Source organism: Mesoplodon densirostris, chromosome 15 (assembly GCF_025265405.1).
Source record: "Mesoplodon densirostris isolate mMesDen1 chromosome 15, mMesDen1 primary haplotype, whole genome shotgun sequence".
NCBI classification, from domain to species: domain Eukaryota; kingdom Metazoa; phylum Chordata; class Mammalia; order Artiodactyla; family Ziphiidae; genus Mesoplodon; species Mesoplodon densirostris.
Window position 1 is genome coordinate 66139596 of NC_082675.1, and position 14968 is coordinate 66154563.

At 44.3% G+C, this 14968-nt stretch overlaps 2 protein-coding genes across 3 annotated transcripts in view; both read right to left on the reverse strand.

Moving 5' to 3' along the window:
- The window catches only part of DYM (dymeclin), a 381878-nt gene that overhangs the window by 244996 nt on the left and 121914 nt on the right, over positions 1-14968 (reverse strand). The gene's annotated exons all lie outside the window — the stretch shown is intronic.
- Positions 11641-14281, reverse strand: LOC132502626 (polyadenylate-binding protein 4-like). Its single transcript, XM_060118623.1, has one exon. The coding sequence runs from the start codon at positions 13868-13870 to the stop codon at positions 11888-11890; it is 1983 nt and encodes a 660-aa protein (XP_059974606.1). The 5' UTR covers positions 13871-14281; the 3' UTR covers positions 11641-11887.

Here is a 14968-nt window from a genome sequence, read left to right on the forward strand (position 1 = left end):
GGTACTATAGTAAAGTGTAGAGTATGAAGGGAAACAAAATGAATAAAAAACCTAGTGTCCTCTGAGATAAATCCCATCTCATACCCCCATGCAAAAACATTAAATAAATTAAATCTGATGCAAGAAATAAGAAAGGGGCACTGTGCCTGTACGCTCAGAGGACAGACAGCCCTTCCCTTGAACAGGTCCATATCTGGTTCCCCAGTAACCTCATTCCATCTGTCCTGAGGTTGGCCCCTAAAGCAGTGTTTCCCAAAATGGTGCACGGACCACTGATGAAGTGAGAGATGGTTAAGTGTGGCACTTCTTAAAAATCTTCAAGAGTTATGTATATTAGAAATATATAAACTAGGATATCAATCTCAATTTTCAAGGACTTCACCATGTAATATAAGGATAGAGTAAACAATATGCTTAAATTTTTGAAAAAGTGAGGTAAGTAAACTGGAATTCAAGCTGTACTCACATAAGACAAAATCATGGTGGTTGCATGGATGTGGGTGAAGTTGGGGAAATATTCCTGTAGCAAAACAGAGAAGTCCTCACATCACAGCTCTAAGCATCTGGCAGTGTATACTTACACAGAAGTCCCACTCTTCAAACCAAAAAAGCCCTGTTCCCACAACATTTTCCCATGATACATGACCTCTAACCCCTCAATACCCTGGCCACCTTTCCATCTGCTGGCAATGAGGCATCCCCAACAAAACATAAAATAGAGGTATGTGTGTTAATGATGGAAGAGAAACATAAGTACCTTTCAACAAGCTTTAACCAAATACAACCATTCACCCCTCCTTCAGCTGAGGAAATCCAACAGTGTAGTATGTCACCCCTGTGAAAATTAAAGGGCCTTATTAGGGCTAGAGCTTTCACTGTTACTACAAACTTCTCTCTCTTATACACAGCTGTACTACTTCATACACGTGGCTTGCATGACTGTCTTCTCTGCTAGACTGTGGGTTGCTTGAGATGGGTGTCTCCCTTCTTCACTGTGGTTTGATTCCTTTGCACCCTGACAATGTAATTTTTTATATTACATTAAATAGGAAATGAGTAATTTTTAATTTTGCATTTTTGCAAACTGAATTTTTTACATTTTATGTAAAAATATTCATACAAAATTCTTACTTTCTCCAAATAAAAATCAGGATTGAAGTCTGAATTATGCAAGAGATTTTGTCAAAAACTACCTATACTAATAAGTTTATTAACTTTAACAGTATCAATAACCAGAAAGAATCCATTTGGAATCTACAAGTAGATTTCTAACAGTAAAATCTTAGAATGAGTGCCTACATTAGCATTCAACTTCCACTTGTGAAGGAGTAAATATAAATCAAACGACTATAACAAAATATGCAGAAGAGATTTATTCCCACCTCAGTAACAGTCATTTTTTCCATATAGGTTTCCAGCTGTTACTCTCCTGGGCATTAAAAACTGAGAATCTGTGAGTAACTATTACTCTTTGGTTGTAAGTGACATTCAAGGAAAGATGGGAAGAATTTCTTCCAAAACTCAGACCACTTTGAAATGAATTTTTAAATGCCTTAAAGGCAGCAACAGCAACGTCATCTACCATCAAAGGATAAGAAGAGTAAGATACGAGCTTAGGAGGGACTAGGAAAGTAGAATCCATGAAAAGAGAGCACATTCATAAATATTTGAAAAAGAGGATTCCAAATTAATGAATCCAGAGAGTTCCCAAGATACAAATGATCCCCAAATGAAAGTTACAGGTAGTAGATGCAAACAAGAGTGAACACTAGATCAAATGGTCTGAAAGGACTCATGAGATTGAAGAAATATCCACAGAGCATTCAATACAATCCAACTAGCAGTTAATAAACACACACTAACACTAATGGTCTCCAAAGTGGGTGAGCAAAGAAAATATCAGAACTTTGTGTTTCATCTAAGAAATATGAAGACCCTAAGCCTTAGCGGTACACATTACTCAGACTGGCACTGGTGCTCACACTCAGCCCACCTGTCAGAAGTCACATGCCATGCCAGTAATCCAGGTACCCTGAGTGGGGTCCTGCCTGCAACAGGGGGGAAAGAGGCACGCGCTCCTTCCTTCTCTTTCAGCATAAGGAGACATACTGTGGTTTAGCATGCTTGATTATATTACCTAGGTTTAACTGAACTGACTCTCGTAAAAATCTATTTTAAAAATAATGGAACCAGGGATTCCCTGGTGGCGCAGTGGTTAAGAATCCGCCTGCCAATGCAGGGGACATGGGTTCAAGCCCTGGTTCGGGAAGATCCCACATGTCACAGAGCAACTAAGCCCGTGTGCCAAAACTACTGAGCCTGCCCTCTAGAGCCCGCGAGCCACAACTACTGAGCTCACATGCTGCAACTACTGAAACCCGCGCACCAAGAGCCCATGTTCCGCAACAAAAGAAGCCACCGCAATGAGAAGCCCACACACCGCAACGAAGAGCAGCTCCCTCTCACCGCAACTAGAGAAAGCCTGCACACAGCAACGAAGACCCAATGCAGCCAAAAATAAATAAATTTAAAAAAAAACAAATACCGTATGCTAACACATATATATGGAATCTAAAAAAAAAAATTTGTCATGAAGAACCTAGGGGCAGGATGGGAATAAAGACGTAGACTTACTGGAGCATGGACTTGAGGACACGGGGAGGGGGAAGGGTAAGCTGGGACGAAGTGAGAGAGTGGCATGGACATATATACACTACCAAATGTAAAATACATAGCTAGTGGGAAGCAGCTGCATAGCACAGGGAGATCAGCTCGGTGCTTTGTGACCACCTAGAGGGGTGGGATAGAGAGGGTGGGAGGGAGGGAGATGCAAGAGGGAAGAGATATGGGGATATATGTATATGTATAGCTGATTCACTTTGTTATAAAGCAGAAACTAACACACCACTGTAAAGCAATTATACTCCAATAAAGATGTTAAAAAATAAACAAATAAATTAAAATTTAATTAATTAATTTAAAAAATGGAACCAGGGAATTCCCTGGAAGTCCAGTGGTTAGGACTCGGCGCTTTCACCGCCCAGGGCCTGGGTTCAATCCCTGGTTGGGGAACTAAGATCCCACAAGCCACGCATGTGGCATGGCCAAAAAAATGAAAAAAATTTTTAAATTGGAACCATAAAACTGTTTTAAACATTCTGGTAAAGAAATCACAGGCCAAAAAATATATATAGTAAAGATCAAGTACAAGCAAACAACAGCAGAGCCTACCGTTCTACTCCCTGTGTCGGCTCTTTGTTAAGCCATTTTTGTAAGCTAAAAACAAAGACAATGTTTATCAAATCTCTGAAGAAAATTGCCTCCCCATCCGTTACCAATCCTCTCTGAAATAAAGATTTATAGCCACCATTATTAACAACGAGCATGGCTATAAAATATACTGTTCCTTGGGACATTGAATAATGACACTATGAAGGCACTGTGATTAGCAACTGAGTTTAAAAACTCATCCAGGGCTTCCCTGGTGGCGCAATGGTTGAGAGTCCGCCTGCCGATGCAGGGGATACGGGTTCGTGCCCTGGTCCGGGAGGATCCCACATGCCGCGGAGCGGCTGGGCCCGTGAGCCATGGCCACTGGGCCTGTGCGTCCGGAGCCTGTGCTCCGCAACGGGAGAGGCCACAACAGTGAGAGGCCCGCATACCGCAAAAACAAACAAACAAACAAAAACTCATCCAGATGATTATTAATAATAATATTTGTAATATCAAATTTTTTCTGTATTGGTATAAACTCAAATTTAAATACTTTAAAATTTTTAATTCATTTTATCTTTTGGAAAATGTCAATTTGCAGATATCTTGTCATTTACATAATATATTGGCATAACAATGTATTATATAATTTTTGTCAATCCACTTAAATCGGGGGGTTTCTTTAAAAGGTTACATTGATGGGATGTACAATCAATAACATTTAAAGACTACTATACACAAGGGAGGGCTTCCCTGGTGGTGCAGTGGTTGAGAATCCACCTGCCAACGCAGGGGACATGGGTTTGAGCCCTGGTCCGGGAAGATCCCACATGCTGCGGAGCAACTAAGCCCGTGCGCCACAACTACTGAGCCTGCGCTCTAGAGCCCACGAGCCACAACTACTGAAGCCTGTGCGCCTAGAGCCCGTGCTCCGCAACAAGAGAAGCCACCGCAATGAGAAGCCCGCACACCGCAACGAAGAGTAGTCCCCGCTCACCGCAACTAGAGAAAGCCCGCGTGCAGCAATGAAGACCCAACACAGCTTATCAATAAATAAAATAAATAAATTTATTAAATAAATAAATAAGTAAAGACTACTATACACAAGGGACTGTTGTGGGGAGAGGCAGTGAAAGAAAGAGGGGAAGAAAAAGAGCAGTTTCTGCCATTAAACGGTGATCTATACAAATTATCAAATTTATAACTCACCAAGCATTATCATTCACCTAATTTTACACATAAAGAAATTACACTCAAAGAGGCTAAGTTCCTTACGCACATAATAGAGCTAAGCAGGTCTGCACCCACAGTGCTCTGAGTCTATAGCAGATGCTCTCCCCCACTACCCTCACCGCCCCTCCAGCTCCAAAACAATAAACGGGGTCCCCTGGCCTCCGCTGGGGATTACAAGTTTAAAATTTACCACAAGTCAGAACTTCAAGCACTTGGGATATAACAGGCCTAAATTTAATCTGTTTGCTATAAGGAATAGCATTCTGTGGTTTACAGTGAGTCTGGTCCCAAATTATCTTGCCAGACAGAAGTCTCTCCCACTCTTCAGCCTCATCCATGGAACCCTACACATATATATATATTTTGCTTGGATTGTGTTTTTGGCTCTACTGCCTTCTGTTCATCTTGGTACCACATCTGCATTTCTTTATATCCCCCTAAGGAACCATCTCTCCCAGGCGTTTTGCCCTTTTATGGTGAATAAACATTTACTAAATTGTCTCTTTGGCAGGCACACACAGGTTCTTCAATGAATAAATTGTTTTCAGTACATTCAAGGTGCCCATAATCTTCTTGAGGAGACAGGCAGGAATGTCTTTATAACACAATGTTCTGAGAGTTCCACAGAGTCCTGTGCAAAGAAAGAGGACTAGCTTTGCTTGGGCATTCCAGGAGAGCTTCCCAAAGAAGGCTGCCTGTAACCTGGGGTGTGAAGGTGAGTGACAGATCCGCAGGAGGAGAGGAGGAGGGCATTTCGGTGCATGGGATGGTAACAGACAAAGAGGGGCAGGGGTGAACCTTTGGTGCACCTGGAACTCCAGCTGGAGACGCTGAGTGAGGTAAGGCTGGAAAGAGAGGGCAGATTGTGAGGGGCCTACGTGACGCGGCTTCCAAAGGTCACTCCAACTGCCCATTCTGAAGGACCCCAAACAGACCAAGAATTCAAGTCCTTTCTGGTGATCTTACAAATGAATGACATACAATTCATACATACATACAACCTTCACTTTCAGTTTTACCCAGAATTAATACTAACCTGTTAACTCACTAAATCAGTTATGGGATATTGTATTTTCATAAACCTAGAAAAAACTAGAGTTTACAGGAGATCCTAATAACTCAGTCTCCTATCAAAAAGTCTGGCTGCTGTGCAATGCTTGTTTCTGCTGCAAAACTCCCTGTGCACAAACACGCACGCAGACATACATATCACAGGTGCCTGGAATTCCGGCAGCTCGGGAGAAGGAAGTTCTGTTATCCATTTTGTTCTGAATTGGTCATGGTCTTCCACTGATGCATTTCAAGCTTTTTAAGTCATAAATTTCAGTTAAATTAGCTTCAAAATGAGCAGTTAAGATGATTGTAGATTCTCTAGTTAACCCTACACAATACAAGGATGCATAACTATTAAGACCACACTACTAATAAGATACCCTTTCCCCTACCAGGACACAATCAACCAGCGGGATGTAAGGGAGGTTCACGGAGCTCTGAATCCTTCAGTAAGACACCTCCTTTTCAGGCCATAAGGCCAAAAGCCTCACCATGACAAACTGTCCAAAGCTATAATTAGAATTACTACCTACCTTCCCCTAAAGGATCATCAGGGCTAATTATAATTATGCCTTATATCCCTGTTTACCTTGATCAGCAAAGAGGACTAAAGCTGCTACATACCCCGGCCCAAGGCCGTATGATTCAGTACAGCCCCTAAACTAACACAGTCTCCCACAGCTCTCCCCATCCCCTCTGGAACTCACATATTTCATCAGAAAAAATCCTCAATATTTTCAAGCTTAACCTCTTTGCCCCTGGTCTAACAGAAACCTGGGTGTGCCCTGAGAACAGTTCTTTCTCTGGAGCCTTTATAAGTGGTGACTTGTTTTTCTCTCTCCACAACCCATGTACCACAGAGAAGCAGTACAGCTTCCAAACTATTTCTCCTGACATCCCAGTTGCCCTGAAACATCCCATCAGACTATACTACCCATCAATGCTTCTTGCTGCAGTCATTTATAGACAGCACTGTCACTCCTGCTCATTTTCTAATCATCTGAGCACCTGCTTCACTGTCTGCCCCTCCACACTACTCCAGGCCTCATTTTTAAAATAGCAACATACTCATATTCAAGCCACCCAAAAATATGGTCTCTAAGGCCTTGATCTGCTTGTTCACTTCCTCTAACCTACCCCAACTACCCATTCCCATGGTCATGCCCTGGTTGCACGTTCTCTTTGCTAAAAATTGCACTACCACCACAATTTTGAATTCACATATTCCACTCTCTGAATACCACCACCGCCCAGCTTTCCAGACCATTTCCTCTAGTACCCGGCTCAAACAATTTTTGACCTGGTTGGCTCTCTACCACTTTTTCATTGTCTACCACCACCCCCTCCTAACCCAGCTAGGGTTCAGTGGATCAGCATCAGGGTCACTCCCTTGCTTCCTCCTTCCCAACTCCCTCACACTCCTGCTTTCCTCCATCATAACTGCCTAGCAAAGCTCCAGCCTTGGTTAAATCCAATTCTCTAACTACTCCATGTTCCAAAGCAGCTATACATAACTGAAGAATGACATACAACCATTCTGACTGCTTTTAAGTTCATCCCCATAAATTTCAAGTGGGCCCTCAGCTCTGTCCGGCAATCCTATTATGCTTCTCTAGTGTCCCAGGGGAATTAACTCTCCTACAGCTCTCTCTTGGTAAACTTCCAACACCAATCCCCAATCTTCATGCTCAGCTGACTCTCAATAGAGTCTATCAGATAATTACCCTGTCTTTCTACTTTAAAATCCACAAACCCACCTGCATCAACATGTACATACTCTGCCTTCACTCCTGTTATAAAGGAGTGAACTATCCCTTCTCCAATCTTTATGAATAAGAATTTCTCCATCTGTAATAGAATGTAAGTTCTATGAATGCAGGCATTTAGTAATATTTACAGAATTGGAATGAATCATTCCTACCACAGTATGTAAACATGCTGCGCCATTTACCAGCCAAAAATAAAAAAATAAAACCTCCCTAGAATCCATGTCCCCTTCCAGTGGCTGCCCTATTTTTCTGCCTGTTCTCTGACTCTCATTCTCCCCTCAACCCACCCTAATTAGCTTCCTAAACACCATTCCACCTAAATGATTCTTGACAAAGTAACCAACAACTTCCATCTTACCAGATTCCAACAGTCATTTCTAAGGCCTCTCCTTAATCAACCTCTCACTTAAATCTGCATAAAGCTGTACATTTAAGATTTTGTACTTTACTGCACCTATAATTCAAACATTAGAAAATGTCAGTGAAACAATTTCATGGATCAGATACAACTGGAAAGAGAATTAGTGAACTGGACGATAAATCTGAAGATTTATCTGAAGATCTGCAGATCACAAAAGCTACCAGAAAGTAGAAATTTAATGATCCCAATCACTACCCCCAAGGTCACAAAACTAGCAGGCTTAAATCCAGGTTTCAGGCTTTTTGCAATATATCACACCACTCAGAGAAGAAAGAAAGAAAAATCCAGTTGGCTAAGAAACCCCATTAGGCTCAAATGATACATATGCTATTTCTCCAACAGGTATGCATGAACTTTTGGGGACAATCCGTGATGTGCCAGGAATAAGCAAGGTCAGAAAACAAACATGATACTTTTTCCTGGATCACTAATCTTACACTAAGATTTCTAGAAAGTTAATTAAGTCACTGGACTGTCAGGTAATGCCATCTTAATAGTAATAAAACAAACGTGGATATGATTACTGAAGTAGAACTTAAAATGTGCATTAATTTACAAGATAAAATATGAAACCTGAGCATTGCTAAGAGGCTTCTGACAAACTCCTACATCTTTAAGGTTATGACTCATTTGCCTCAGCTTTTATGGGCTGGCTGGAAAAGCACGGTTAACGGCTCTAATGGTTTTCTCAGTAATGTGTAAATTACTATGATTGGCAGAATTCAACAACAAAAAAAAAGATTGTGTAATTCACTGTTTTTGTTGTTGTTTCTTTTACTCTGAACCTAAATGTTGTATTTTGTGAAGAGTATAACAAAAATGCTGGGGGACTGAGGACAAAATCTGGTATGCAGAGAGGGAGAAGTACCAGGTTCTGCCTCATCCCACCATCTTCCGGTCTCTGTGAGATTATGCTGATAACTCCTACAAATAACCTGCCCTAGAAAGCTAGTTTATTATATTACTGCCTCGTCTTCATCCACTATACCTTATCAACCAAGTATAAGTCAGGATTAGGGTGAGTTACAAGTAACAGACCTGTATTAATTATGGCTTCAAAGGAAGTCCAAAAGTACGTGTAGTGGAGCTTGCCCATTACTCCATGGTATTTAAAGGCCAGGCTCCTTTTCTCTTCTTGCTTCACTGTGTACAGTCTCCATTCCTAAATTTACTCACGGTAAAATGTGGCTCATCCAGCTCCAGCCATCACATTTTCATTCAAGTCAGCAGACAGAGATGAGGACATGCACTTCCTTTGAGAACTCTACCTGCAGGTTTGCCCATACCACTTCTGCTTACATTCCCTTGGCCAAAATATAGATCATATATGGTTGAAAAGAGGACTGAGAAATATAACCTATTCTTGGCATCCATGCAGTCAGCTAAAATGGGGGAGGAGACAAACTAGCAGTCATCATCATGACACATATGAATAAACCCTTTGCAATGTCTCCAAAATATATCCCTTCTACTTGAGATGATGGAACTTGGCCTCAGGTCCCCTGTCTTTAGAGCCCTGTCTTTACTTTTGCTCAGGGAAACAACTGTGCCCAGATAAACCAGTGAGTTTTATGAACAACATGAGAACTGGCAGAAGTATTGGTAGTCTTACCATGACGTCTTCCCTTTGAATACTAGCAACCGGATACCTCAAAACATGAGCTATTAACCATACAGCCAAAAGAAGGAGGTAAGTAATTTTAGCTGCTTTACAGCAAAAATTTGCCTGCTCTCCTGATTTGACCAAGTCAGGAACTGACATTAACAAAAGTAAGAGCTTGGATTTCAACCACACCTTTCTTGATTAGGGCTCAAACTTTTCAAATACATAGTAATATACTATTTTATTTTCATAACCCTAATAACAAGATATAACTTGATTATTATTTGCACGTTTTAAATGCTTCCTACTTTACTATTTAATTTGCTGTAAGTATATACCTATACATAGGGACAAGCACTGGAAAAAGAATGAAAAAATGGAAACAGTTGATTTGTTACAGTGGTAGAATTATAGCTAATCTTACTTTTAAAATTTTTCATAACTTCTAGTGCCCCCTGTGTGATAATATTTAAGACTTTATAAACACACACTCACACTTGTATGTATCTTACATACATACAGCATACAGTATGGAGAAAGACAGCCACATATGATTTCTACTAGCTGTGTGACTTTACGAGAATTACATAACCTCTGTAAAGTAAGGCCACAGTACTAGCCATTTCCACACCCCTCCCATCTATGATCTGCAGTGCAGGGGGCTAGAAACCTGCCAACTATATTTTCCAAACTTCTCTGCCTGCTGGCTTCAGATTAGGGCAGAGAATCGGAGACACTGGGTTGGGGGTAGGGTGGGGTGTGAGAACAGAGAAGCCATTTTTCCTTCAGCTTCTGGGGGGATCTCTAGCAGATTCAATCAGGATTCCAATGGCTTCCTGCTCAGGTAGTAAGGCTCCTACTGTGGTGGAGCCAGCAGGGTCTCTTGCAACATATTGTATAAAGATATTCATTAGGGTGTTATCTGGAATAACAAAACAGTGGAAACCACCAAAATGACTAATCATTTTAACTGATTAAGGTGAATCCATATGATACGTGATTAAAATTGTATTTATGAAGAAATATTAATGGCATGGAAAATACAACATAATGTTACATGAACAAGACAGGATGCTTAAAACTATACTGCCATTAGCATCAGTTAGTGTTGTGACTGCAGAGCGTGACAAGGGCATGAGGGAAATGCAGATCAAATTGTAAATCATTTAAGTATCTATGAGAGTTATGGCCCAGCCAGATAGAAAGAACATGAAAGAAGAGAAAATGCATTCCAGCAGTAAAAAGCATAGGGAGGAATTTGGCTCAGCCTAAGTGGAGGGCTGCAGACTTTTGCTTACATTACGCATTGCAAAGTTGGCAATATCATCTCAAGGGGAAAAACTTTGAAAACCTGATTCGGAAGAGAGCAAAATATAAAAACCCTCTTTTTATGTATGAAGCACAGACATATATAGTACATAAACAGATATACAGTATATTTGTAGTTTTAATTTTCCTTTGGGAGTGGCAGTGGCAATTAAGAAAAACCAGTCTAACAAGGTTCCTGGGACTTCCCTGGTGGTCCAGTGCTTAAGACCCTGTGCTCCCAATGCAGGGGGCCCAGGTTCACTCCCACATGCCACAACTAAAAGAGCCCATGTGCTGCAACTAAAGATCCCGCACGCTGTGACTACAGATCCCACAGGCTACAACTAAGACCCAGCACGGCCAAATAAATAAATAAATATTTTTAAAAAGAAATATTACAAAAAAACTAAAAGTAAAAATAAAAAGGCTCCTTAGGATGACAAAATGGGGAAACATGCTAAGAAACACCTGCAAAACAGAAATCTCCCTGAAGAATAAAGTACATATTGGTGTAACTTGAACCCATGCATGCAGGAGAGGGTTGAAACAAAACCCCATCTGAAGGGCATGGACCTTCAGTGTCCAGGCATCAGGGGCACAACAGAAATGGTTCAGTGTACAGCAGGAGAACCGCCATGGATGCACGCAACACCAAGACATAAGAGAATCTAAGTTTGTAAATTATATCAAAACATTTCAAAGAACCAGAGATCCACTATATTGAATATACGAGAGGAGGAAGTGTTCTGTGTAGGCATTTCAAGTGATGAATATGTTGAAAGGATAATATGATTATAAGGCAGGAAGGACAAAAATAAAAGTAATGAACAAGAGCAAGTAATAAATTAATATAAGACTGCAAACCAAAGGCGTCTGAAGAATAAAACTCTTACACACTGCTATCACCCACGGTAAATCGAGGAGGACAGGTAGTTCACTCCTTATCAAATATTTTTTTTATGGAGATTTTTTCTTTATTGAGAAACTTAAGACTTGGGTACATCAAATAAAACCAGTTTCGGGGGGGGGGGGCGGAAATCAAAACTCACAATAGAAAAAAAAAAGTTAACATAACACTGTTTGGGCCATATCAGAACCCAGAGAATATATTCTTTTAACTGAAAAATTCTAGGTGCTTCATAATTGACCTTTTGATACAAAATGACCTATTAAATTTGCAATTTGTGGTTCTTGGTGTTGAGGTCCATAGGACAAGCTAGGACGTCTTCAAACCTTGAGCTGAATTCCATGAGGGTTTATTTGGCTTTTGAATCGCCCTGTCCTTGTCTAAGAGGTAGCAGCAGCGACAGCGCCCACCTTCTGGGCACCTTCTTTCTTGGCGTGATGAGCCTGCAGGACCGCCACAGTTTCATCCACCTTGGAGCGGAGAGACTCGGGGGACTCCAGCATGTGCAGCAGCTCCGAGTTGTCAATCTCCAGCAGCATCCCCGTAATCTTCCCAGCCAGGTTTGAGTTCATCGTCTGGATGAGCGGGAACAAACGTTCACCCAGCATCTGTTTCTGTTCCTGTGGGGGTGCTGCGGCCAGCATGGAGGCGGTCAGCGGCTCCTGCCCCTGCACGTGGACCGCAGGCTGGGGTGCCTGCAGGGGCTGAATGGCGGGGTGAGGGCTGCGGACACTGGAGGCGTACCTGTAAGGTGCAACAGCCCGAGGAGCAGCGGCAGCAACAGCGGCACGAGGCACTAGGCTCTGCACAGCTGTGGGAACACCTCCAGACGGGCAGCTGTCAGTCAGCCCTTGCTGGGCGGCACCAGCCCCACCAAAGTCCATAGCCAAGCGGTCCGGGCACTCAGACCCGACTCTCTGAGCGGTAGTAGGGAGGCCACGAGAGGCCGGAGCATTACCAGTTGGAGCCAGATGGCGAAGAGCTGGACGAGGCCCAGACTGGCGTATAGCACTTGGCATTCCTTGGAAGTCTTGAGGTCTCCCACCTTGCTGCCAGCGTGGATTAGGCCTCATCTGTGCTAACTGGTTAGGTGTGTAATATGGAGGTCTTCCCTGGGCCTGTGGAACTGCTAGCACAAAGTAGCCCCGAGCTGCAGGCTGGAACTGATTGAAGATGGCATTGGCGGGGAGCGCTCTCATCCTGGCCACCCGCTGCCTATACTGGTTGGTCAGCTGAGCCTTTCTCTCTTCCTTTCTCTGGGCCAGGGCGATATACAGTGGCTTGGAGCCCACGATGCGTCCGTTCATCTCCGTGACTGCTCTGGTTGCCTCTTCAGGGGATGAGAAGCAGACAAAGCCAAACCCTTTGCTTCTCCCATCCTCCAGCATCACCTTAGCACTGGTGATTGATCCAAAACGAGAAAACTCTTTCCTTAACTTCTCATCATCAATGGTATCATCCAAGTTCTTAATGTAGAGGTTCACCCCCTGATACCGACTAATTCTCTCCTGTTTCAGCTGTTCAAATTTTCGCTTTAACTCAGCCTGCCGTTCCACTTTCTTCTGTGCACGGCCAACGAAAATGACTTTCCCACCGATTTCTTTTCCATTCATCTCCTCCACGGCCTTACTGGCATCCTCGTGTTTTTCGTAACTCACAAAGCCAAAGCCTTTGGATTTCCCACTGGGACCTCTCATCACCTTGACACTTAGAGTCTTACCAAACTGGCTGAATAGCTCTTTCAGACTCTCATCATCCACCTCTTCCCCAAAGTTTTTGATATAAACGTTGGTAAATTCCTTAGCTTTGGCTCCAAGCTCAGCTTCCCGCTCTTTTCTAGACTTGAATCTGCCCACAAAGACTTTGCGGTCATTGAGGAGCATGCCATTCATCTTCTCGATGGCCTTGTCGGCAGCCTCCTGGGTCTCGAAGTGGACAAAGGCATAACCCTTAGAGCCGTTCTCATCACACACCACCTTGCAGGACAGAATGTTTCCAAAACCAGAAAAAGTATCATAAAGTGCCTTGTTATCTATAGATTTGTCCAGGTTCTTGATGAAGACATTTCCCACGCCAGATTTTCTCAAAGAGGGATCCCTCTGAGACCACATGATTCGGATTGGCTTTCCCTTAATCACATCAAAGTTCATGGTATCCAAGGCCCGCTCAGCGTCAGCCAGCTGCTGGAAGTTGACGTAGGCATAACCCAGGGAGCGGCGGGTGATCATGTCGCGGCAGACCCGGATGGACAGCACAGGCCCCGCAGGACTGAACTTTTCGTACAGCATGGCCTCGGTGACGTCCGAGTGCAGGTCACCCACGTACAGGGAGGCCATGGGGTAGCTGCTGGCTGCAGCGTTCATCTCCCCAGCCCCCAGTACCCGGAGCCCCGCCAGGAGGACTTCTTAGGGGGGGCCACACAGGACAAAAGGGGCTCCGCTCCGAGCTGCGGCCCACAGGTGGCAGTGAAGCTCAGAGAAGCTGGAGTCGGCTCCGAGGGCCGGAGAGGAGTGCGGGGACGGCTCGGACGAGACTGCCCAACCACAGACAAAAGGCTCTCAAAAACAATATGGCCCTCCCTAGGAGTTTGTTAATTTTCAGCTGTCCTGGTCTGGAAGCTCCCAATTTCAAAAAATGAAAACAATGAAAACAGGGACTGTCCTCCAAATTACAAAAATTCTTCCCGAGGCAACCCAGTGGTGCCCACGGCGGCCTCCGGAACGTGCGTTTCTCTATAAATATAGGCCTCGGGCTCCCGGCGGTTTAAGATTACAGCAACCTAGGGAAGAGGGAAACCAAATATTTGTCGGTGCCGACTCGGCAAGCCCCGCGCGGCCGGAGTGCGCAACCGCCTCCCACGCCGGGCCGGCGAAGGGCAGCGCGCACACGTTGAGCGTGGAGGCTGGCGCGCGGGGGGCGAGGGCGGCGGGTGCGGGGCTGCCACGCGGCACGGCCGAGCGGCGGGCTGAGGCGCGTGGACGCGGGCACGCGAGCGGCTCACCACCAGACCGACGGACGGGGACCGAAGAACGCCCAGGTGCGGCGGCAGCGGCAGCGGCGACGGCGACGGCGACGGCGGCGTCGGGCAGGCCGGAAGCGTGCAAAAGTGACTTCCCCGTGGGTTCTCTGAGGAGGATTCGCTCTTTTTTTTTCTTTCTTTCTTTTTTTAAGATTTTAAAGCGTTTTCGGGGTTTTTTTAAAAATCTTTTTCTTTTTTTCCCTTCAGGCTGCTAGGCCCGAAAGCGGCGGAGGCTGCGGCGACCCGGGGCGGAGAGAGGCGGCCGGAGGAGCCACCGCTCCATTTATACCCACCCGCCCCGGGGGCTGCTGGTCGAAGGGCGCCTCGCGACCTGGGCGCAGTCGTGCCCGCCCACTCGGCCCGGGGGCCCGAGGCGGGGCGGCCACGCGAGAGCGCCCCGGCATAGCCGCGCCCTTATCAAATATTATTATACAAGTTTACA

Bases quoted from the DNA above. Each gene is read 5' to 3' on its own strand.
- LOC132502626 (XM_060118623.1), bottom strand. From the start codon at position 13,870: ATGAACGCTGCAGCCAGCAGCTACCCCATGGCCTCCCTGTACGTGGGT.